Source organism: Merops nubicus, unplaced genomic scaffold (assembly GCF_000691845.1).
Source record: "Merops nubicus isolate BGI_N331 unplaced genomic scaffold, ASM69184v1 scaffold2555, whole genome shotgun sequence".
Classification (NCBI taxonomy): Eukaryota; Metazoa; Chordata; class Aves; order Coraciiformes; family Meropidae; genus Merops; species Merops nubicus.
The window spans coordinates 32,522-56,554 of record NW_008610053.1 but is presented as its reverse complement, the minus strand read 5'-3'; the positions used below and the strand labels follow the sequence as shown (position 1 = coordinate 56,554).

General features: G+C 38.5%; 1 protein-coding gene across 1 annotated transcript in view; it reads left to right on the top strand.

The window, feature by feature from the left end:
• The window catches only part of KIF13A (kinesin family member 13A), a gene marked incomplete at its 5' end in the record, with an annotated part of 62,256 nt that overhangs the window by 5,850 nt on the left and 32,373 nt on the right, over positions 1-24,033 (top strand). Inside the window, 12 exons of the mRNA XM_008940752.1 lie at positions 4,746-4,838; positions 5,329-5,509; positions 6,186-6,273; positions 7,552-7,686; positions 8,216-8,328; positions 13,375-13,486; positions 13,790-14,002; positions 15,567-15,677; positions 16,289-16,423; positions 17,577-17,707; positions 19,588-19,674; positions 19,785-19,951. Coding sequence (XP_008939000.1) covers positions 4,746-4,838; positions 5,329-5,509; positions 6,186-6,273; positions 7,552-7,686; positions 8,216-8,328; positions 13,375-13,486; positions 13,790-14,002; positions 15,567-15,677; positions 16,289-16,423; positions 17,577-17,707; positions 19,588-19,674; positions 19,785-19,951 — 1,566 coding nt within the window. The remainder of the gene's footprint in view (positions 1-4,745; positions 4,839-5,328; positions 5,510-6,185; positions 6,274-7,551; positions 7,687-8,215; positions 8,329-13,374; positions 13,487-13,789; positions 14,003-15,566; positions 15,678-16,288; positions 16,424-17,576; positions 17,708-19,587; positions 19,675-19,784; positions 19,952-24,033) is intronic.

Genomic DNA, 24,033 nt, shown 5'->3' with positions numbered 1-24,033 from the left:
AATATGTCATGAGGTTGCAGTCGTGTCCTGGCTGAATGAATCTGTGCTAGTATGAAACAATTGTCCCTATTTCAGATCCACAAGCTGTTGTGAACTAGAAATACTGGATGTCTAAATACCAGACACTGAAGCTAATTTTTGTTACAGTACATCTTGAGCATGCTTGCCATCAAATGATCAGATCTTGGGGAGTAACTGTTGACTGACTTTTCAAAGGGGAGTTTGGATGGAAAAGGTGTGTGGACTCTTTCCTCCCCTCCTTTTTCTTCCCTGTCTTCTCTCCTGCCTGCTCTCACTGGTCTAGTGAACTTGAAAATATTTAACTTTATTTGTAAATAGCTTCATTTTGCAGATTGTGAGAACAGGTCCTATGGTTGCTTTGGAAACTGTAAGGGGGTGATGATTTGGAGGAAGAGAAGGGCAAAGAGTATAGATGTATGAGAGAGAGAGAGAGAGAATACTCAAATACCTCATTCTGAAAATGTGTGTTGTATTCTTGCATGTCAGGGTATGTATTTATCTTTCTATTTTCAGGGGCTTTTTATTGTAGAATCATAGAGTCTTAGACTGGTTTGGGTTCGAAGGGACCTCAAAGATCATCTTACGTATTTTCCAGATTTAATGTTCTAATAATTCATGGTGGCTCAGATGCCAGCTAAGGTTTTCACATGCAGCTCTGTGGGTAGATAATGTGAAGCTTTTATTTTAGGCTTGTTAATAATTTAATAGCCACTATTAACATGTGCACTGCCATGCTGTTCTACCTTTACTTTGGGTTAGATTCTTGGCTTTGATATACCCAGCTATTTTGGTAGGTGCAGAACTTGTGAAAGAACTTTTCAGTTCCAGAGCGCCATACTAAATGCCATTGATGCACAGTGATAGCACAGGCATGGCGTTCCAAAGGTCTAGGATTATATGTAGGCTAAAAATGTCAATCTGAGAGGCAAACAGATTTCCTTTAGGTTTTGGGTAAGTCAGAGATACCATTTCAAATGCTGAAATCTTCTATACCTTTAGTATGGTTATTGCAAAGTAAGATTTATTATCTTCATTTATGTGTTTAAGGAAGAATGTTAAGAATGTTTCAGTGTTGAACATGTGAAAATATTCAGTCCTAAGAGCTGGTAGAGAGATTCTTGGGTCAGGCTCCTGAAGTGGCCTTCTGAGAGATTGAGAGCTATTAATTTGATCTTCCTTAGATTTTTTTTTTTTTTTTTTTTCCCCTCTCCTGTTGGCATCAGGCTTCAGTTCCACCTGTCAAAAAGCAGAGGTAATGTGTTGAAGCTGTGAAGACAGTTACTGCTGTCTGGTGAGAGTGGATGAGGGTTCCATATTGTCTTGATGCTGCTTTCCAGTGTGTCTACAGAACCAAGTGGACATCCACCAGTGCTTCTCAGGTTTCCAGTAGCAGAGCATCCCAAAGAGTGGCTTTGTTGGTAGGGTCTCATACCTTGCAGAGTTAGGGGCACTGCCATGTGGGCTGGAACTAGAGACATACAGCGACATTGGCTGATAACTCCAGGTTAACAAGTCTTGCTTCTCAAAGGAAACAAGATTATTTAGGCTGTGATCTGCAAGAAGAATTCATCATACCTTTCTCCCCTTTCCTCAAAGGGATGAGGAGACAGGAGATGCTGGCCTGTGAGAGCTGGCAGCCCCTGTCAACCTCTGTAGGAAGATGTGTGGTCTTAGCCAGCTGGAAGATTGGGAATCTCTGTCTTAAAAGACAGTAAAGGTTGTGCAGGGGAAATATTTCTGTTCACTAGGTGAATACAATGTTTTTCCTTTCTGTATTTGTCCCTTTTTTGTTAAGTCAGTCAAGTTAGAATCAAGTTAAAGCCTCAGCTTGCCCCTTTAAACACTGGGCATCTGTGGAAGAAAGGCTCTGTAAATAGACAAAAGTATTAATTGCCGGCAGTATAGGTTTATTTATCAAAACAAATGCAGTTGTGTAGACAGTAGAATTGTTATTTCTTTTGACTGTAAGAGCACATGGATGTCATTCTGTGTAATACTGATTTTCTAATCTGTTTGCAAACCCACTAATAAAATCGGTGGGGGAAGCAGGGAGGTTTCTCAATGGAAAATATCACGATGTCGTGGATGATTTGCTGTCACCCTCAGCAGGGCACTGCATCAGCAAATGAATGAAATATCCATAACTGAACTTTTTCGTCTTGTGTTCTTCTCTGAGTGCACTTAAAAACAAATCTGACTTTATCCCATGATAATTCAGCTGGTTACTAGAAACATCACACTCTGACTCATTTGTCTATGTTGGTATTGATAAGCTCTTAAAAACTGTAATGATAATATGATTTTAGACCTGTGTAACAGTGTCTGATTGACTTTCAGTTTGTGATGACTGCTTGAAAATGAAATTTCTTCTGGAAAAAAAAAAAGTGTTCCAGCTTTGCCTATCAGATTCAAATTGACTTTCTTCCTTGTATTTGGCAGTAAGGGATTTTGTCAGTCATTTTAGGATTATCATGACCATGCAGTTTTATGAAGTTTTGGTATCTGCCTTTTTTCTTGGGAAACATAGAGGAGGTTACTGGTTTATTGGTGGTCAGAAGCGGGTAATAAAGGTTTTTTTCCTCATCTGATAAATAATTTCATTATCCACTCACAATCATTGCAGAAAATAGATGCTTTTTTTCCTCCTAATAATTATATTCAGCTTCAATCTTTGCTTGATTTTTGCTTTACTGCTCAGCAAATAAGTGGCTCCCTGTCTCTTTGGTGTTTGATGACTTCAAAATGAGCCCTCATGAGCTGGTTGCAAAGCAAATTTTTGTGTATTGGATGTTCTCATTAAAATCTTCTGATGATATATTGTCTTAATTTGTCAGTAGTTTAACATTCTCTGTAGCTATTTCCATGTTGTTGAGCAGTGTTTTCTTGATATAGATATTACAAAATGACCAAATGACCCTAAGTGGAATGAGAAGTGGATGAATGTGCATGAGGAAGGAGAGAGAGCTCTTTCAGAGTACAGTAGATTCTCCTCTGGTTTTAATTTCTGTATTCACCATTTCTGAACTGTGTTAATCCAAGGAGCAGTGACATTTTGGAATTTTAGGCATTCAGTTGGAAAGATACATAAAGACCATTTAATAGGGCATCACTGCAGTAGCTTCTCCTTTACAGCAGAAGAGAATCATAGAGTCATTAAGGTTGGAAAACACCTCTAAGATCATCAAGTCTAACCATCAGCCCAGCACTACCATGACCACTAAGCCATATCCTGAAATGCCATGTCTACAAGTTTTTTGAACCCCTCTAGGGATGGTGACTTCACCACCTCCCTGGGCAGCCTGGGCCAATGTCTCACCACTCTGCTAGTAAAGAAATTCTTCCTAATATGCAGCCTAAACCTCCCTAAACCTGAAGTTGGTGCAACTCTTCAGACCAATTCCTCTCATCCTATCACTAGTTACTTGGAAGAAGAGACCAACCCCCACCTCACTCCAGCCTCCTTTCAGGCAGCGGTTAAGCACAATAAGGACTCTCCTCAGCCTCCTTTTCTCCAGGCTCAACAACCCCAGGTCCCTCAGCCCCCTTCTCTCTCTTCCTCGGACAAATTAGATTGGAGGAAAATAAGATTAATGTAGTACTCTTTAAGACCTGTTTACAAGCCTGTAAATCATTCCACAATCATTCCATGCATTGTTCTGCAGGAATTTTTTGAGCTACCAATTACTCAAGGATTGCAGTGTAAATATTCTCATGCAATGTATAAACGTATACTTAGATTTTTTTTATGCCAGTATGTTCCGTGGCTATGGAAGTCACTGTTGCATCCACTGTACAAAATAATTTCTTGTAACTAAAACCTTCTGAAACCAACTTGGCATAATGAGAGATGCAGCTGATCATGGTTGCTCAGAAGGTCAGCAGGCAGGGAATGTAAGTTTAAAACCAAACATCAGAAGGTGCATAAATACTGTCCCTAGCTCGGCTCAGCTCTGCTTGCTCTGGGTGCACACAGTGGGGGTAATTCTCTGATCAGAACTCAGAGCAGACAACCCATTGACCCTCTTTGTGGTATACAAATTTTGGATCTTCCTATTGGGAAAAATCTAAAGTCTGCCTGGCATGTGGAGACTATTTTCAGACTACGAAATTCTGCAGATGATGCTTCAGGATTTGGCAGCATGTATCCTTAAACAGCTATGTTGAAGTCTCACAGCCTCCTGATGCACTTTTCCTCCTTGAATGTCACTAGAGTGCTTTTATCTTGGTTCCAGCATCACCTTGATACAAAGTGAATCCTGATAGCTTATGGTGAAACTTGAGGCCAGTTCCAAAGAGAACAACTGCTGCTATTTCCAGGGTGGTATTTGTTGTACCATCCTGTGTACATACCCCAGTTCACCCACGGGTTTGATTGCAGTTCTGTTGCACAACTCTTTCAGGTATAGTTTGTGATTAAGGAATGTGTATTCACTGCAAAAGTTACACTTAAGTAACAGAAAATTGAGACATTTTCCAAGCATTCAATGTACACCTTTTGAAGAACTGCTCCCTTCACAGGAAGATCAGCAATATGTTTAAACACAGAAGTAGTGGTTTCGGGCAGGTTTTGAACTTGTCAGTCAGCTGTACACGATATCACTTGTTTGTTCATCAGTGCACTCAAGAGGAAAAAAGAAACAGTTTGCAAACCTTATTCCTTGTTTTCAGAAAATGTAAGTTTGTTGTTCAATTAAAAAATAAATTTTAAAATAATTATTTTCTAGGTCAAGAAGTGGTGTTCAAGTGCCTTGGAGAAGGAATTCTTGAAAAGGCCTTTCAGGGATATAATGCTTGTATTTTTGCCTATGGACAGACAGGTGAGTCTTCTGTGCTAAAAAGGAAGAACATTTCTTGCACATATGTCAAGTGGGAAGAACAATTATTAAGCTAGAGAATATTTAAAAATTGTTTTTTGAAATATTGTAATGATAAATGTCAAACAGCACAATCAGTGACAATGTAAAGATCTTAGAGCAGCTCTATAAATGTTCCTAGTTACTACCTGTTGGAGCTGCTTTCAAAGCCTGAAAGGAGTAGTTCCTACTGAAGGCTTGTTCAGTCTCTTGTGTAAGTGTGTTCAAACAGGTCCCAATTAATGGCCCTACTGAAAGAAACCTGTAAGATAAATTCTCTTTTTTGTTTACCTGTACCTTGTAGTCCAAACAGCAAGCTATGTGGAACAGAATGTCATGTTCTTCTGATACTTGCTTCTGGAGGAGTAAAAAGAGAATTAAAACATGCTTTGTGAACAAATGAGTAGCTCAGAAACTACATTCTAAAGCATTTTCTTCTCCTTTTTTCCTTTAGGTTCAGGAAAATCCTTTTCAATGATGGGCAATGCAGAGCAGCTGGGTCTGATCCCACGGCTCTGTTGTGCTTTATTTCAGAGAATCTCTGTGGAAGAAAATGAATCTCACACGTTTAAAGTGGAAGTGTCCTATATGGAAATCTACAATGAGAAAGTCAGAGATCTGCTTGACCCAAAAGGGTGAGTAGTTTTGCTTTTCCCCACAACCTTCCTTATTTTTGTCTGAAACTATAAAAGTAGACATCACTTTAATCACTTTTGGAGGTCCTTGAGATGGTTTTCTCAGAATGTATGTTTGTACAAGAGGATTAGATGCCAAACACGAGTAAGAGGAGAATATCCATATACACCTTGTATGTGAAGTAGTAACTGCCTAGTAGTAGTAATATATTTTCATTCTTGAACATAATTGCACTAAGTGAAGAAGTATGCAAGTTAGGTTTGAGATTTCCTTGACATATGGCAATAAAGTGGAAAATGCAGGAAGAATTGAAGCTTTACCAAATTGCTGGGGAGACGGGGAAGGATTTTTGGTTTCTTTTCTTTGTCAGCATTCCTTCTGCCAAATAAGGTATTTCAGGTTTTGTTCCAGCCACAAACAAACTGGGGTGGGAGGGTGCATGAACAATAATCCATGCATCTAGATTAAAACTAGTTAGATGATTTCAAGTCTTTATTGTTAATTTGAGTTAAAAACAAATTTGGAAGACTTTTTTTTTTTTTTCCCCTCCTGTTACAATTAAAAGACATAAATTGACTTCTATGTAGAAGATTCTTGTAGTTTCATAGTATAATTATTGTTTCCCAAGAAAGTTCTCACCAGTGGGTTGTGCATAAAGTCTCCTTTGTTCCACAGGAGTCGGCAGTCCCTTAAGGTTCGGGAGCACAAAGTGCTGGGACCATATGTAGACGGCCTGTCTCAGCTGGCTGTTACCAACTTTGAGGTAAATCTAAACCAGTGATAAGTTTATAAATTACACCTATGTATAGAAGCAACAGGAATCTTATAAATGTGTATCTGGCCAGACATTTTGGTTCTTGAGTGTTTATGGTCTCTGGCAATTGCAAAGATACTTCCTAATGCTTCAGGAATATTTATTTCATGTAAGAGCATTGTTTGCCTTTCAAATTAAAAATATAGTAGTGGTATCTTTTGCAATTTTCAGTGCATATAGCATACACCAAGAACACAATGTTTCCTCAGCACAGGAAGTAGGAGGCTTCCAAAATAAGAATATTAGTCTTCCATCATGAATTCCTTTGATGTTGTTTTTGAATATGACCTTATTTTATACAGATGTATTGCATGAAAAGCTACAATGTGGCTTATCTAATTCATAATGTAAGTAATGACAGCATCAGAGCTCACCTGGGTTACCAAAACACATTCAAATAAAGGAGTATTGCAGAAGCCAATAAACTACTCTAGCTAGAGTGGAAATCATTAAAGCAATGCAGTTGTATGAATTGAGTGGCCCTTTCTTTTTATGAGGAAGATGATTTGGAAGTGTTGGGTTTTAAAAAAGGTTAATTCTTTGTGTAGTATTGTGTGGGAACCATTTTGCTTTTTTATGAGGATTTTTATTTTTCTGAAGCGTCCGTGCATATCATAGAGTTGCAACAACTACTTTTGTGGTGAACTGTGCCCTTTGAAAGCACACCTTTGGTCAGATTCGAGGAAATTTTATTCATACCTAGTTTTTGGCTGATGAGACTGTCTTGGAAACCTCAGCAGCCCATGTATCAGATACAGTGTAGTCGTCTTTGTTGTGACATAGGTGGGAAGGTGCAAGGCTCCAAGTGAGGCAACACTTTGAGCCAATTAAGTGAGGACAGTATTAGTGCAGTTCAGTAAAGAGACGGTTTGTGTTCACTTGTGTAAGTAGATCTGTGCTGGCCTGATTACTGGTATTAAACAATGTGATTTGTACTGTTGCCAGCATATTCCAGAAGCAGATAAGGAGAAGGTGCATGGGCTGTAGTTGCTGAGCTTTTAAGTGCAGCAGTTAAAACAGAGCTGTAATTTAACATTATTCTGTGGAATTACATACCCCCTGTACCAGTACCTCTCAAAATGCATGAAGAATTTTCTCATTACTTCTACCTTGCCTTTTTCCTCTCTCCCACACGTACACACCCTTCCATCTAGACGGGGATTTTGTTCAGCAAGCACAATACTTGCTTTTATCCTAGCATCACTTCTTACTCTCTTTTTGCTGTAGGATATTGAGTCACTGATGTCAGAGGGAAACAAATCTCGAACGGTTGCTGCAACCAACATGAATGAAGAAAGCAGCCGCTCTCATGCTGTCTTCAACATTATAGTGACTCAGACACTTTATGACCTGCACTCTGGTGTATGTACTTCTGTTGATTATTTTATGATGTTGTGTTGGATTCTTCTTCCTTCCTCTTCTACATACTTTAGCTGTGCTGCTTCCTCTCATGCCATGGGGTCCAGTAATCAAAGTAATATTGGTAAGACCATAGGATTGAGAGAACCCTGGAAGAGTGAGGAAGCACACCAGGTAAAGCAAATGCTTGGATCACTTTTAAAGATTATATTGTCACCATGAAACCTATCTTGGGTCTTAAATTTTGCTGCAGTTGGTATGTTTTAACGGCTTACTCTGCCAGTAAAGTTGTTGGTGTTACCACACAGCTAATTCTGGTTCGTTTGTGCTTCAGCCCATTGTTATAAAATATACGAGTGACTCTTAAATAGCTATAAAAATTCTGACAGTTCCTTCTTCTCTCATATCCTGAACTGGATACTTGAACCTTCATTATTATGAAGAACAGTGTTTCATGGTGCCAGTGTCAGATGTATTAGCAGTTTATGACAATGTCTCTTAGCTGTTATTCTCCTGTGTCCCATCTGCACAGAATTCTGGAGAGAAGGTCAGCAAGGTCAGCCTGGTGGATTTGGCTGGGAGCGAGAGAGTGTCCAAAACAGGAGCTGCAGGAGAACGTCTGAAGGAAGGAAGCAACATAAACAAGTAAGACCTTGCATGCACAGGTTGCAAAGCTTAATCTTGTAAGAATCATTGTGATTTCCTTGGCTTCCTCTCTTGATGTTCTTGTCACAAGTCAATTCAAATGCTGGACCTCCTCAGAAGCAGTTCAGTGTGGCTCTTTCAGCTGCTCTGTGCTGAGCACCATGTCTTTCCTTACATTGGCACAGGGACCCTGATTCATACTTGATTCAGACGAGGGCTGTGTGAGTTTTATCTGGAAAAAGTGACAGTAGTGCTCTTTAAGCATATACCTTTTGTGATTCATTTCTACACCCTGTCCTCAGGCTCATGTGTTTCTCATCTGCTCAAGGAAGAATGCAAAGTTGCAAAGTTGAATGGCTTTGTTCCAACATGTATTAAAATATGTAAGAGTATAATTCACAGTTTAAGAAAACCAGATCAGAATGATGCTGTGTGAGTTTAGCATTGCCCTGGGCATTTGCACTCAAGCAACGACAAGTTTCAAGGCACTTTTTTACCATAATTACTGTGCTATTGCCCAAAAGCAAGAATTTAGCACACTATTACTGCTGTCTTAAATATACTCATTTTCCTGGGAAAGAAGTAGATTAACTGTTACATTAAAAGCTACTGCTTTTTCAGTTTCATTTTAAAACGTTCCAAAATGTTTGGGTATTTTAAGTTAACAATGTGTGTTTGAACAGCATTCATACTTTAAAAATAAGTAATTTAAAATTATTTTGAGTTTGGACATGTTTGCTCTTTCTAGCTTAATTTCTTACCTGCTTTGTGTTTAGTACATACTGGTAGGTAACTGCTCTGTTGTAGTCCTTGTGAAACAAAATGATGTGGCTCTTATTTGCCTAGTGGCAGGTGTTGTACCACTACCACACAGGTTACTAGTTAAATTCAGGTTGGTCTTACTAGGAACTGTATTTGTGTTTTGCATAAACAAAGGTGAAATTGAATGTTTCTTTCTAATTCTTGGGGAGGAATTCAAATGCCAGCTCTTCCAACAGCTATTAACAAATTACAAGTGTAGCTACAGACATAGAAAAACTGACCTTTTTTTTTTCTCTTGGGAAGTTTACACTGTTAAATTTTTAGTGTCAGTGCAGCAGGGAAAGGTTATGCCCGTGCTGATAATACAGAACTTGAGATGTGAACAGCAAACTTTTCTGTACAATATACTTCAAAGAAAAGTGGGCAGCTCTGCATTTTGCACTCAAGTAAATTCTTACATAGTATAAATCTGTAATGTTTAATAAATGGAATAAGTAATCTTTATTTGAGGTATCTTTTGGAACTAGTAGGTGAAAGACTTTTTAATGCTTTGCTTGGTGTTTTCTGTTGGATTTTTGTTGTCACTTGAAGCTTTAATGAAGTCTGAATTTTACTGGAAGCCTCAAAATTGGTAGACATGTTTTATCAGACTAGTTCTTCAGAGAACATTGTGCATGATCTTTTTTGAGGTATGATGCACCTTGTCATGGATACAGTATACTTAAACCATATACCTTGCTATATCAGCTAATTTTTTAAATTATTTTTTAATCTTTTATAAAAATCCAGTAACATTGGTAGCTTGTGTTTATATTTAATGAGATCAGAAACGGAGCTGCTGAAATTGCTAGGCAAACAGATTTACTTCTTATGCTGTGTTTTATTGCCTTGAAGTAGAATGTGGAAATCATAGAATCATTAAGGCTGGAAAAGTTCTCCAAGATCAAGTCCAACCATCAGCCAAACACTACCATGACCACTAAACTATGTCATTAAACTAAACCATAGGTTTCTGATGAAACCTGGCTAGAGTTCTGGTGTCTGCTGCCTTGGTCCTTCAACTCATCCTATTGTAAACACTCTTCCTGTGTCAGGACAGCTTGTCAGAGGGGGAGGCAATGGGTTGCTCACACACTTACTGAAACAAGAGTTGTGTCATTTTGTAAACATCTTCTTAAAGTTGTAATAAAGATTGCTGCTGTTTTTTCTCAGACCTGATGCAGAGTTGCCTTGGTGAAGGTGTTGGGAGTCTGCTCTTTACTGGTGAGGTTTTCAGGGGACTTGCCATACCTCACAGGAAAGCTGGATGTGTTTGTTCCTCCCCAGGATGTGCCAGTTCCCATATGAAGTGTAGAAACACAGGTGCTCAACAACTCTTTGTGGTGTGCTCAAAGGATTTCCAGAACATGGTAGTGGGAGGAAGCAGGATTAAGCTGTCAGTTAGTGGCTAAGAAAAATACTTCCTGTGAGTAGTCTGCAATTTTAATTCTGATTAGTGAAATCATAGGTCTTTAACTTGAGAATGCAAAAAGAAGCCTTTAAAATGTGGGCAGAGGGAAGGAATGGGTTGGGACAGGTCTGACTCCAAGCTCGTTTTAGAGAGGTTTTTTGTCTTCAGAGTTAACTAATAGAAAGGTGGATTCTGCTCATTGAAGAATTTGGTTGTGATTTGTACAGAAGTAACTCAAGTGGGTGTCATTGAGGGACAGAATTGTTGCCTGTGGTGAGGAAGCACCGTTTTCCTTCCAACACCACTGTCTCAGGCTGCTGTGGTGGGAGTGGGTGAGCCTCTCACTGCCCACTGGCAAGGACAACCTGGTCATGTCCAAGTAGTATGGACAAGGAGAACAGAAAGTGTGCAGAAATGGCACTTCCCATGCTCTTGCACCATGTAAGTTCACTCTGCTGCTGCTGCTGAACAGCCTCAGTCTGCCGGGCGCTGCTTGGGCTTGGGCTTTCTGCTTGATTCATCATATGAGTGGTGTGAGATAGGATCAGAGTAATGATGGATCTCTGACAAGTCATTTGGCGTGAAGGAAAGCAGCCAATGAGTCCTGTAATTATTTTGTTGGGCGGACATTTCTTTCCTTAAAATCCTGGAACAGCTTTCTGCTATGGATTCTCGAGGAGAATCCAGCAATTACTCCAGTTTGGTTTTTATTGTAGATGTTAACAGTCTTAAAATAAAAAGGTTATTTGTAAAGAGCAGGAATATTATCGCATCTTCTAATCTTGAGTTAATAAACTGTAGCTTATAATTTCCTGTTCATTAAAGTACAGTGCCCAAGCTTGATGTTGCAGCCCAGTTGTGAAATAAGTTTTCAGTGACAGGCTTTTTGGAATCCCTGTTCTTCCCATCCCACTTCTGAGTGTCCTTTTCTTCCCCCTTCTCATTTTTTTTTGGCTTTGGTTTTCACATTTCCCCTCATTTAAAGAGGGGGGGAGGAATTGGAGGAAAACAAGCCAGGGTGGTTTGCTAACTTCATGCTCCTTGAAGGTGGACAGCACTGGGCATGTGCTGGCAGTGCTCTTCAGTTGCTCTGCAGGAGGTTGCTACGGAGCAGCAGACAGCATCCTGCTCTGTGCTCTTGCATGTTTAGCACCCTGTCATCTCCATCTGAGGAGACCAGGGGCTGGAGGCAAGAACCAGTTCTCTCCCCCAGCCTGCCCCCACAAACTTCCAGAGGATGTTAGGCTATTGTTTAGGTCGCAAACTAAAACTAGCTGTCCTTTTTGTTGTGAATTTTTCAGAGGTGAATTGCAAAGTTATCTTATAGACAAATTTCCAAAGTAGAGGACTTTCCTGGGAGATCAGATGGCCTAGCCTCTCCTTAAATTTATTTTTCTTTTAATTTTGTTTTCAGACCCTTGCTATCTTCATACCACTTCGTGCTATATGCAATATGGAACATCTTTTGTGATACGTGTAATAATTCTTGTTACCTTACCCTCAGATATATTCCTTGAAATATTCTTCTGCAACATTTTTGTCTTCTTCTAAATGCTATTTGTGCAAATGCTGTCTGTGAACTAAAATAGTACTGCTCCTTTGAAAAGAAAATTAAAAGTGATGGAATGGAACAGTACAATTGAAGATTCATTTTACTATCTAATTGTGAAGCTGCTGCAGTTTTTCTTGGTGGTTATAAAGAGTAGCTGGATAATTGGGCCTGAGTATGACAGACTAGTATGCTCTTGGGCTTCAGAGCTGTCTGTTTTAAAACCCTTTAGGCATCTGTTTAAAGTTCTCAGGCTCCTGAACCAGCTCATTATCTTAAACATACTCACCCTGGGAGCCTCAATGTCACTTAAAATTTACACAGGGTTGTATAACAATTGGATAATATGCACATGTGCTGTGCACAGATTGCTAATACACTTACCTCTGTTGGTAGAAGTGGTACAGGTACCAGAGTGAACAAGTTGTCTCTATTCTTTTTGACTGTTCCAGAGTGGTGTCTGGGATGTGGCTGTCTGCTAAGCAATGTGGGGCCTTTTCTCTTTCACACTTGTACAGCTTTTTTGTAACTGGATGGTTATTTGGTCTGTTCTCCCCACAAGAAGTTAGTGAGGCTCTACCTCAATTGTAAGTCAACCTATTTGTTATGGGACCTCCTAATCAGTCTCTACTAATGAGAGCAGTCTTTCATTGTCAGCCATCACATGATGGCTGATTAGTTACTGGTTTACCAGGCAGACTAGTTCTTCTGGGCCATAGCTGTCTTTGTCTTGAGGTTGCCTCCTTATGGCTAGAAAATTGTTTGGTTTTAGTCTGTTGTTGAGACAGTGCTCTTAAAACATTGTTCCTAGAGACTGGAGATCCTTGTGTGCTGCCAGCACTGACTTGTAACAGTGTCATGAGGCAGTGTCCAGGACAGAGTTTTAGTCTCTGAGGAAAGGGAGATGTCAGATCAAAGGCAGTGATTCTCCATGTGCAGTCTAAAGCAGTCTGCATCTTTCAAACTCTTTTAAATACCCAAATTTTTCCAGTTAGTCTTCCTGGAACTTGGTCTTAGTACAAGATGAGATGAAGCAATGTAAGGATCAGTGTTTTTCTACCAAATATGTAACTTGCATAAATATATTGCCCTGTTTGGAGCAGGGTAGTGGGCTAGCTAATCTCCTGTGGTCATTTCCAACTGAAATTATTCTGCTATATTAAAAATTGAATGTGAAGTTCTCTACAGCATAAATAAAACTCTTCAGCAAATCCCCTTTTCTGCGTCTTATTAAAGGTACATTTGGAATAAATGTTAAAGCTCTTCTGCTGTGTTGCATTTATAGATCACTGTCAACGCTGGGCTTGGTTATATCATCACTCGCTGACCAAGCAGCAGGGAAGGGGAAAAACAAGTTTGTGCCTTACAGAGACTCTGTACTCACTTGGCTTCTCAAGGTAATGAATATTTTTAATTCACCCTGTTGACAAGATGTCAACTTAGTAGTTTGTAGCATCATTGTACCATACCTTTGGGTACTGGTCTCATATTTTTAAAGAAATTAACTAAGGAGCCCTCATGGCTGTAAGTTGTTCCAGATAGTGGCTGGAAATGTTTATGGATCATAGTGGTTAGTTTACATCCAGAGTACCTTTCAATGTCCCAATAGTAAGCTTTGTATTTTAAGTGTCTTTGTAAGGACATTATATAGTCTCAGAACAATTTTTAACCCTCGAACATTCTGTGGCTGTACCCTACAGGACAACTTGGGTGGAAACAGCCAAACTGCCATGATAGCCACCATTAGTCCAGCAGCAGACAACTATGAAGAAACACTCTCTACTCTGAGATATGCAGACAGAGCCAAAAGGATAGTTAATCATGCTGTGGTGAATGAAGATCCAAATGCCAGAGTCATCAGAGAATTACGTGAAGAAGTTGAAAAACTGAAGGAACAGCTCTCACAAGCTGAGGTAACTATTCACAGTACAAGGCAGACCAAGTTTCCCAAGGAAATGTCAGACTCTGACTGGAAAGGTAGCTCTTTAGGCCTTCCTAAACAAGGGGAGGAAGTCTTGCCCTTTTTTAAAAAAATAATTAGCCTTGTTTCATGAGCTAAATCCAACATAGTGTTTGGTTATTTTTAATAACTTTTTCATTACAATATTGTACTGATGGTGACCCTTGTCAGAATAGACCATTAGTGAAGAACTTCATGTCAGGCAGTAATTGGTGGAGCACAAATAAGACCTAGAGTGCAACTTCATTCTGTAGACCTATTAACAGTTTTTTTTCATTGGTGGACTATATCGTTTTATGGTGTCAAATGGAAAAGTGTGAAAAACTGTAAATGTGGTACTGGACCACAAACTGTGGGGCATTTCTCTCCCTGACATTTGTGAAATTAAAACATGTCAGAATTGCAACACTGAAACCATATAGCAGTTTGCTTTACTGCCTTAACAGCTGTGTGATTGCTGCTTCTCTTTTAATACTTCTAATTGGACATTAAGGTGTCAGGGTGGATAGTTTACTTGGTGATATCTGGAGAAACTAGGCACAGAACCACAGGAAAATAGTTTTTCATCTTTTCAGGCAAGACACAGAATACTAGTGGAAAAAACAGCAGAAATGTGTCTGAGGGTAAATTTGTCTGGTGTTTAAACTTCACATGCATTTAAAGGGTAGTGTATGCCTTGTATGAACAGTCCCTTACAGGCTGAAATGGGATAATCTGCTTTAAGAAAAAGGAGCTGTTTAGGTTTTTTGTAAATAAAAATCTGTTCTAATTCCATATTTTAAATCAGAAAATATTATTGTAGCATGTTAGTGATTGTTGGCAGACTGTGGTTGAACACAGAGGAGAGATGTCCAGAGTCTTACAAATGTTTTTTAAAAGCTTTTTTTCCTTATACCTTCAGTTAAAAACAGTTGTGTAGAGTTATAGGCCAGACACTTGAATTGTTACTTGGCACTGGATGTGTTCAAGCCCTTTGGTTTTGTTTTCTATTGTGAAATGAGAAGTTTGTGTTAGCTCCAGAGCATGCCTTCCTTCAAGAGTAATCAACAGGGTCAGTCTCGTAGCTTTAATGCAGCTCTGGGAACACTTACAAAGCCAAGATAGTGTGGAAGGCTAAGTATCAAGAGGAATTTGTATTTGAAACTCCTTTTGGAAGAAAGACTTTGAAGACTTTGCAGTTGACTTTCAGACTGCTAAGACCTGAATTTTTTTAAAACTCAGGTATTTTTATAGAGTCACTGAAGCTTGAGTGGCCAGGCCCAGAGATTTTTGGTTCCACTAGTCTCTGGAGTTCTGTCAGTCTTCAGCTTTTTCAGATCTGGAACCACTACAGGTTGGTTTTATCCTCTTCCTTTGCAGATGAGCTGTTTCTTCATCTCCTGCCATGAAAAATGTGGGAATATAGTTGAGGTCTATATTTATTGCATTTCATATTCAGTTGCTCTGTTCAGTTTCCTTGTGCAAGTAGATGCTGTGGGAAGAGCAGGTAAATGTTTTTGCCAATTTCTATCTTTTAGGCCATGAAGGCACCAGAACTGAAGGAAAAATTGGAAGAATCTGAAAAACTAATAAAAGAGCTAACAGTTACCTGGGAAGAAAAGCTAAGGAAAACAGAAGAAATTGCACAGGTATTTCAGAAATTTTGAGGTGGAAGGGCCAGATACTCACATAGTGCAAGTCAGTTGAATTTCATGAGCTTTAGTGGACTGTGGTCTCTTCCCCACCAGCTATTTAAAATTCCTCTGGATTCTTTTCTTTTCCCCTTATTTCTGGTTTTGGTTTTTTTTTTAAGTCTTAAATTTCATTAGAATAAATGTGGCTGTCATATCATTGATAAAAGCTAATACTTGATTTTAAAATAAAAAATGAAAAAATATCGTGGGTCAGCTCATTTATAAGATCACAGTGGAATCGTGGACATGTTGCCCTTGAAGTGGCTAAGAAAAAGAATTACAAAAGGATCAGAATTTTGGGCAGTATTTGCTTTTGCTTTCAATGACTTGTTAATCAGAAGGAAAATGTGTACATGTGTTCACTACTGTTTGTTTATTGTACTTAAAATAAGACTTCTGGACTCCAGTATACTTTTCCATCATTTCCATCATCTATAGTTGGGAGACCGAGTGTTGCACTCAGCATGTGCATTTTCAGCTTTAGTTGGTCTGCTTTCATTTACTTGCTGTTCTTTTCTTTACAATATGCAGTGGCAGGCAAGGTTAACCTATTCTTTTGCTTGCAGGAGAGGCAGAGACAGCTAGAGAGCATGGGAATTTCACTTGAGTCTTCAGGTATCAAAGTTGGGGATGACAAGTGTTACCTGGTGAACCTGAATGCAGACCCTGCCCTCAATGAGCTCCTGGTTTACTATTTAAAGGTGAGAATGTGAACAGGATGTTTACACAGAATGAGAAGACACTTGTTTATTAATTTGAATTTCTGGCTCAGTTTGTTACTCAGGGGATATTTAGATTTTTAGACTAGTTGCCTCAAAAGAGTATAGACTGCCTCCTACTCTTGAGGCTTTTGTTCCCCCTTTGCTGCAATTGTGATTGCCAGCAGTGGGAGAAGTGCTCAGCGTCTGACAGCACTGAGATAAACTCTAGGTTTTCCACAGAAGAGGTGAATAGAATTGGCTTTTGGGCTGAACTTGAAGTGAGAGCCTCCTGTTAGAGGCTTCTGATTGTTAGTGAACTGAGGATTGCTTTAAATATTCAATGAGTTAATCATAAGATGATGTTTAGTAGTAATCTGAGAGTAAACATAGTCTTTGGTGACTGAAAAGTATAAGAGAAAGAGGGGAGAAGGGGGAAGCACTGTTAAAAAATTTAGAGAAATAAATTTTCCTAGTGCCACTAGCTTTCATACCATTCTGTTTAGCATAGTCTCATTTCAGTGTGCAATAATGTCAAATACAAGCCTAATAAGCTTGCAAGGAAATGTGAGCTCCTTGTTAATAAGATAGGAAGGACTATCCAGTCTGGGTTTATAGTTAATTTTCTGCTCTCGTGGTTGAGATAAGGCTTCTGTATTGGAACAGCAGCAAATAAAGCACAACTTCTCTAATGATGAACTTCAGCAGAATTTACAATGTGAATTGAAATTATGCAGAGATCAGTATGTTCAGCTGAATTGCTATATAGTTGTTTTCTGAAAAGCATCCAACTCTGTGCACCTTGTTTTACTGTCCACGTTGTCCTCTGTTACATATGTCCATATGACATGCTGCTTTTCTTCACTACTTGCATTTATTGCTTGTATGCAAGCATAGTCTGAGAATATTTTTAAATCAGAATTTGTCAGGTGCTTTATTTTGCTTTGTCTAAAACCATATAGAGTGCAGAGCAGAAGTACAATTTGTGTGTGATCTTTACACTCTTCAAATCTGCTGTGGCACCATTTCTGCTCTACAGAAGTGCTTAGCTAAGGAGAGCATGTAGATTGTGTAGTCTGAGTGCTTTAGCTAATATTTTCCTAGTTATGCAAACAGTGATAGTTTGCTTGTCTCTTAGTAACAGCTTATTTTCTAGGATCACACAAGAGTTGGTGCAGACACCTCTCAGGATATACAGCTCTTTGGTATAGGAATCCAACCAGAACACTGTGAGATTGATATTGCTCTGGATGGAGAAGTTACACTCACACCAAAAGAAAACGCAAGGTAAGGAGGATCAGCAACACCTTCCAGCAAAGTGTTTGCTTTTCTTTACCAGAAAATAACTTGCATGCATTTTTATTTTATGTAGTCAGAATTATCTTACATTCTGAGCAATAAGTAGCTCAAATATAGATGACTTAGATACTTACAAGTGAAATTCAGTGATAAAACTGAGATTTCCTCACATGTGTACACACCCACCCACCCACTCTGCAGCATAACAGGCTGTCGGTGGCTTGGCTCAAAATAAACCATTGCAAGATTTTCAGCAGCAGTGAGGGACCACTGCTTCCCTATGTCTTGCCTAGTAACAGGACCACTGAGGAGATTGTCTGTCCCAACCCGTGCAATAGAAGGCTTTGTCTTGATGGGGGAGGATAAATTGTACCTTGTGAGTAGTTCCTGTTGTAAATCTCAATATTTTGTGAGAAGGAGGTTTCTAAAGATCTGATGATCTTTAAATTCTTTTCTAAATTACTGTTGTCTAGTAAATATGCCACGTGAAGCCATGTTTCTCCTTTTGTTTCTACTTCTGTTTTTTCATTCTTTTCCATTTTGGGGGCACTGTGGCTTCTTGGGTGGAATTGTAAATGTCTTTGTCACTTCATCTCCAGTGGTGTGTGATAAGCAGTGCCTTTGTTCTAGTTCATAGGCATGCTGCCTGTCTGAAATTTGAATAGCTAAATAATGCATAGATTAGTGTTAGAATTAGAAACAAAAGTTTGAAAGACACCTTAAAAATCCAATCTCTGTCGTTCTGCCTTCACTAAAATACCTCTTAGCATTTGCATTTTTCTTTAATGCATAGATTAGTGTTAGAATTAGAAACAAAAGTTTGAAAGACACCTTAAAAATCCAATCTCTTCTTCTTCTTCTTCAAATCATCGTTCTGCCTTCAGTAAAATACCTCTTAGCATTTGGATTTTTCTTCTGCAGCCTACAGTACAAAATTTCAAACAGATGAGATTCAGACTTGTGGTCGTAGAGTTACTGTACTGGAAATCAATCATTTAGACTGGCAAGAACAAAGGCACATGTCAGTGGAAAAAAAACACATTGTTTTACTCAAACCTGATTTGCAATGCTTAAATAACTATTCTTAAGTTACTGGTATCAACAGAAATGTCATTACCAGAATTTTTTTTAAAAAAAATCTGGTTTTAAATCAAATGCTTACATTTGTGTTGACTTGAGAGAAACAAATGAATTCAGGACATTGTGTCTGAAAAGTTTTTTTTCAGTTTACTTGAGTGTTTTTTTCCCTTTCAAGTGAAATGTTCTACTTTGTGACTCACATATGTAAAATTTCAACAGCTCCACTTTTCCCATTCTATGACTGAAACTTCAAGAAATCTAAATGCAAATATGGAAGTATACCAGATGTTCTCAAAACCAGACCTGTGTTAATAATAGAAACTCCGTTTGTTGAAAGAGTGACACTTGGATCTAAGGGTCTTTTCTTATGCTTGAATGCTGAGTATGTTAACAGTATGTTTTACAGCTCTGTGTTGACTAACTTACGTCTTGGAGAACTTTATCAGGAGGATTTGCATGCATCCCAAGATTACAGACTGTTTATAAGAAACAGGCCGTGACCCAGTTTGAGAAATGGGAATTTAAAGAAAACCACGCAGCTAAAAGCACCCTTGTCTGTGTGTTTATTGAAGAACTGTACCAGCCAAAGCTAGAGGGGGAAGGTGCTTGGTGTTTAATTCTGACAGTAGAAATCAGACCAGTAACTTTCCCATTGATTCTTTAATAAGAACTCAGCAGATTTGTACATCATATGGTACAAATCACTGTCTGTAAGTGGGAAAAAGAGTAGACTACTTTTCAACCTTTTATATTTAGGATTTCACTGAAGTATTTTCTTCTTCTTTCAGATCCTGTGTGAATGGTGCACTGGTATGTTCTGTCACTCAGTTATGGCACGGAGATAGAATATTATGGGGAAACAACCACTTTTTTAGGTAATAGTTGATATTTACATTCCAGCCTCTTTACATTTAGCCTACTTTTAATTTTTTTTCTTCCACTGTGCTGCATAGACTTTTTATAAATAATTTCAATTTTTACACAGAATCAATTTACCAAAGAGGAAGCGACGAGATTGGCTGAAAGACCTGGAGAAGGAAACTTCTTTAGGAGAACATGACCTGGATGCAGCTAGTGAAGCTTCGTCAGAGCCGGACTACAACTACGAGTTTGCACAAATGGAAGTTATTATGAAGACACTGAATAGTAATGGTAAGACAAATGCCAGAGAAAAATGTTCTTTTGGATTGTCTAAAAAATTTGTGGAACTTAATTTCTGCGTAAGACAAGTGGTACACTTGATTCAGGGGCCTTTGGATCATTTTCAGGAAAAGATTTTTTACAGAAACAGTGTTAGAAATGTGTGTATATATGATATATACACAAAATTTTTAAAAGTTAAATTCTATATATGTATTAAAAAAACATATGCACCTAGATATAAACACACAAATTAGGATTTGGTTTGTGCCCTGACACACAATTTTATCTGTACATCTGCTGTCCTTTAAGTAGAGCTCAGTTGTTATCAAGTGCCTATCAAATCATTGTCCAAGTCCTGCTAACTTCTTACTTTTGCAAGTTACTGCAGAGAAAAGGATACTCCAGATCTGGCTCAGTTAGTTTCATCCTTCCTTTTCCATCAAGTATTACTGACACTATTTTAACTGTAGTAGAAAAACACTGAACTGATAACAAACCAAATAGTCAGATGTCAGCTAGTGTGGTTTTTAATGCTTGACCACTCAATATTTTATTTAATCTTTGTGAAAACCTATTGTGATGTGTTTTTGGAAAATATAATACAATATAGTATTTATAAAATTATGATATAGTGTATATATAAAAGTAGAGGGTGTTTGCATGACTTGCAGAAGGCAAGTCACAGTTCATAGGATATAATACAGTATGAAGGAATGCTGAAAAACTTGGTAAACTACTGAATACTTTGTACAGGTCTTCTCATACACAAAACTCACGAGGCAGATACCTTGGTTTTTGGTCACTGACCAAGGAGAAACAATAGATGGTGTTTCATTGCTTTCTTTTCACCTTTCTTCATATCTTGACAGCATTTCCATTGTTTGTTGTGGTTTACTTGTTGAAATACAATACTTATGTTTTTCTTGGTCTCTATAACTTTCTCTGTTCTGCTGTTGAGTACAGCAGGGTGATTTTGTATGCTTGATGGTCTAGCAATAGTTTGAAGGGTTTTTACAGTCTGATTATAACGGGATTGCTTGTGTGGATGAGTTACAGGGTGAGATCATTTCAATTGCTGTGAAGTTACTGTTTGGTAACAGAAATACTCTCATTATGGTTCACTCATGCCAGGAGATGAATTTCAGCTGAATCCGCCATCCTGGTGGTCTTCAGTGTTGTCATCCCTCGTGAAGATTCTGTTGCCTGTTTTAAGGCCTCAAACCATCCCGTATCTGTGCCAAAACTGGGACAAAGGTTTTGAACTTGACTGGGTCATGCATGAGACTGCTGGAGAAATGTGAAAGCATTAATTGATGCTTGATCTGCTTGTCACTAACCAGGGATTTGACTAAACTGTAGCAGTCTAAAATGAGTCAGTGTTCCTTGAATGGGGTGGGGGTAACATTTTTTGGTTTCCATATGCTGTTGTCTAGCTGTTTGAAATGATTCTTTGCAATATTTTAAGTGTCTGTACATTTTAGTTCAGTAGGCTTATTCTGATTGTGACTGAGACCAAATTTTGGCCATTGTTTTCCGTTTCTTTGCTCAAGAACAGTACAGACCTTGCTGTTTCATTAGAGCTCTTTCCTCCCTAATACACAGCAAATGGCAGCAGTCGTACGTGTTGTATAGTTTCAGAGGCATCACAACCCAATTATTATTCAGCTTCTTGCTCTTCTGCCTGTCCCACATAGGTGTTGCTTAATGAAGTTGCAAAGATAAGAAAAACCTGAGAAAACAAGTGACTGTGAGAATCATAGGCTGATCTTGTGATTTGAAGTTCAGCAGCACTTAGAGCTTCTGTTCTTCTCAATGATACAGCTAAAATACATTTTTTTTCTGATAGGCTTCCAGTTGGTTGGGTAAGAAGGAAAGCAGCTTTGTTACAATGCCATCTATTTATTCTTCCTTAAAATGAAAAATAAATATGGGTAAGGAAGAAGAAATAAGTAAATAACCAAAGGTGGTTAATTCTGCTACCCACATTATCTGGAGAAACCCTGGTGGAAGAACAAAGGAGTATTTTAAAAATTGGGTTAGGTAATTATTTTATAGGCATGTATTGATACAGCCCACAGGAAGAGGTTTTGGGGTTTATCTCCCTGTGATCTATTTTAGCCCAGTAATCCTTTCTAAGTAAATAGCCTGGATTCTCCAGAGTGCAAACACATTTGTTTTTATGGCATGAAACCAGTACAACACTGTCACATCTTGGATCCAGCTCCAAAGAAGCTCTGAGCAGAACGTCACTTTGAAAACAGCTGTTAAGAAAACATCCAGATTCCTTCCTCCCTTCAGCACGTTAACTTTCTTTGTGGGATTCTGTCAGGTCAGCTTTGTACTGCTGGTTTGTGATGCTGGTCAAACACAGAATGCAGCAAAGAAGTTTACTTTATCCTTGTGTACTGTGCAGTGGTTAAGTCAACAGTGTGATTAGGTTACACAGCTTCCCATTTGAGCAAACAAAACTGTTACAGCTCAGGGTGGGGATTTTGATGAAAGCTTTGATGAAAGCAGCCTGTGTCATAACCTTTTCTAGCTGGCTTAGGAATCATAAGGAATTTATTCAATATTGTGCATCTGGATTAACAGATTCCAGATGTGAAGTAAGTGACATTGCAGCAAGGTAATAAATGCTGCTCATCCTATGGAGAAAGTACATTCTTCTGGTTCAGTGGTGATATTCTAGCATTTTCCAGAGGATTGATTGCATGTGAATGACCTTTTCAATGCTGTTGACCTCTTGTCACATAAATATGTAAAGGATTGGGACTTGGGACTTCTAACACTGTATGGAGTTTGCTGTGTGTTTGGCAGGCACTGGCTATAATCTTCCCTCATTTCTTTGACTTTGCATGCACAATACAAAATAATGGAGCATTATGTTTAAATAGAACTTGCACATTATTGTATTCTTCTGAATTGTGAAGAACTTGACCATTTTTTCATCTTCTAACTAGTTGGTTTGTAATTCACACCATATTTTTTTCCTTTTCACTGTGGAAGGCTTGGGGTTTTCTGTGTAAACTCTTAAAAAAGTTAAATTTACATTTTTACAAAAGTGTAATTTTACCTTTTATGTTTCAATACAAACATAATCCACTTTACCCCTTCCCACTCCCCCAGCAGTAGAGGATTTCATTGAAACTGGAAAGCTTTAGACTACCTTCTTGCATCTTGTTCCCAATATTGCCATGGCACAATTTCATCCTGTGGTGTTTGTGATCCTAGGTGGCTGAAAAGATCACTTATTATGGAAATCTACTCCCTGACCTTGGAGTTGGTCTTTGAGCAGTTCAGGAAAGTCTCATCTTAATGAGCCAGCCTTAGATTCGTTTCCTGTGTTTGCAAACACAATAAAAGGCTTCTAATTTCTTCCATACCTCTTCTCTATCATCTCTCTAGTACCTGATTTCTCAACCATTCTAACATGTCACTAAACCTGTTTTAGGGATTGTGCAGTAAAATCTATGCATGTGAAGGTAATTCTGGTATTATCCAGAGGAGGTAAGAGGCTAATGATGGTGTACATCAACATTAATAACTTGGTTTGTAATCCAGAATATTAGAACTTGGTTCAGTCAGTTGTTTTTGCTGCACTGTCTGTTTAAAAGCTAAAAATAGCTAAGTGTGTTTCTGTGAATGTCATGTACCAAAAAGTAATATTTCTGATTATTTTAAGATGTGTGTCGTTGTGTTGCTCTTTGGTTGCTATTTGTTCTGACTGATATTTAACTTTGTGCTTCATAATTACCATTGTGGTGGTATTTTAGGATACCTCTGTGTGAAGCCAGAGATTTCTTCTATGGCTAGGGCCACAGCAGCAACTTGCAGAAGCATTTGTTTTCTGCTAAAAATAAAGATGTGTTTTGCATCAAGCTTAATGTTTGAAAAAAGGATGCTGAGAGGCAAATAGAAACCCAGTGTAACACAGAACCTTGGGAATCCTGTTTGCTTCTTTGGCATTTATGGGAGGAAGGATTTGTTTTATGAGGTGACTTGCCTCAATGGCCCCGTATGTTAAAATCACAGACAGGGAGTTAATTTATCTTTAGCATAATTGATCTCAGTAGTTTTAGTACTAGGTTTTT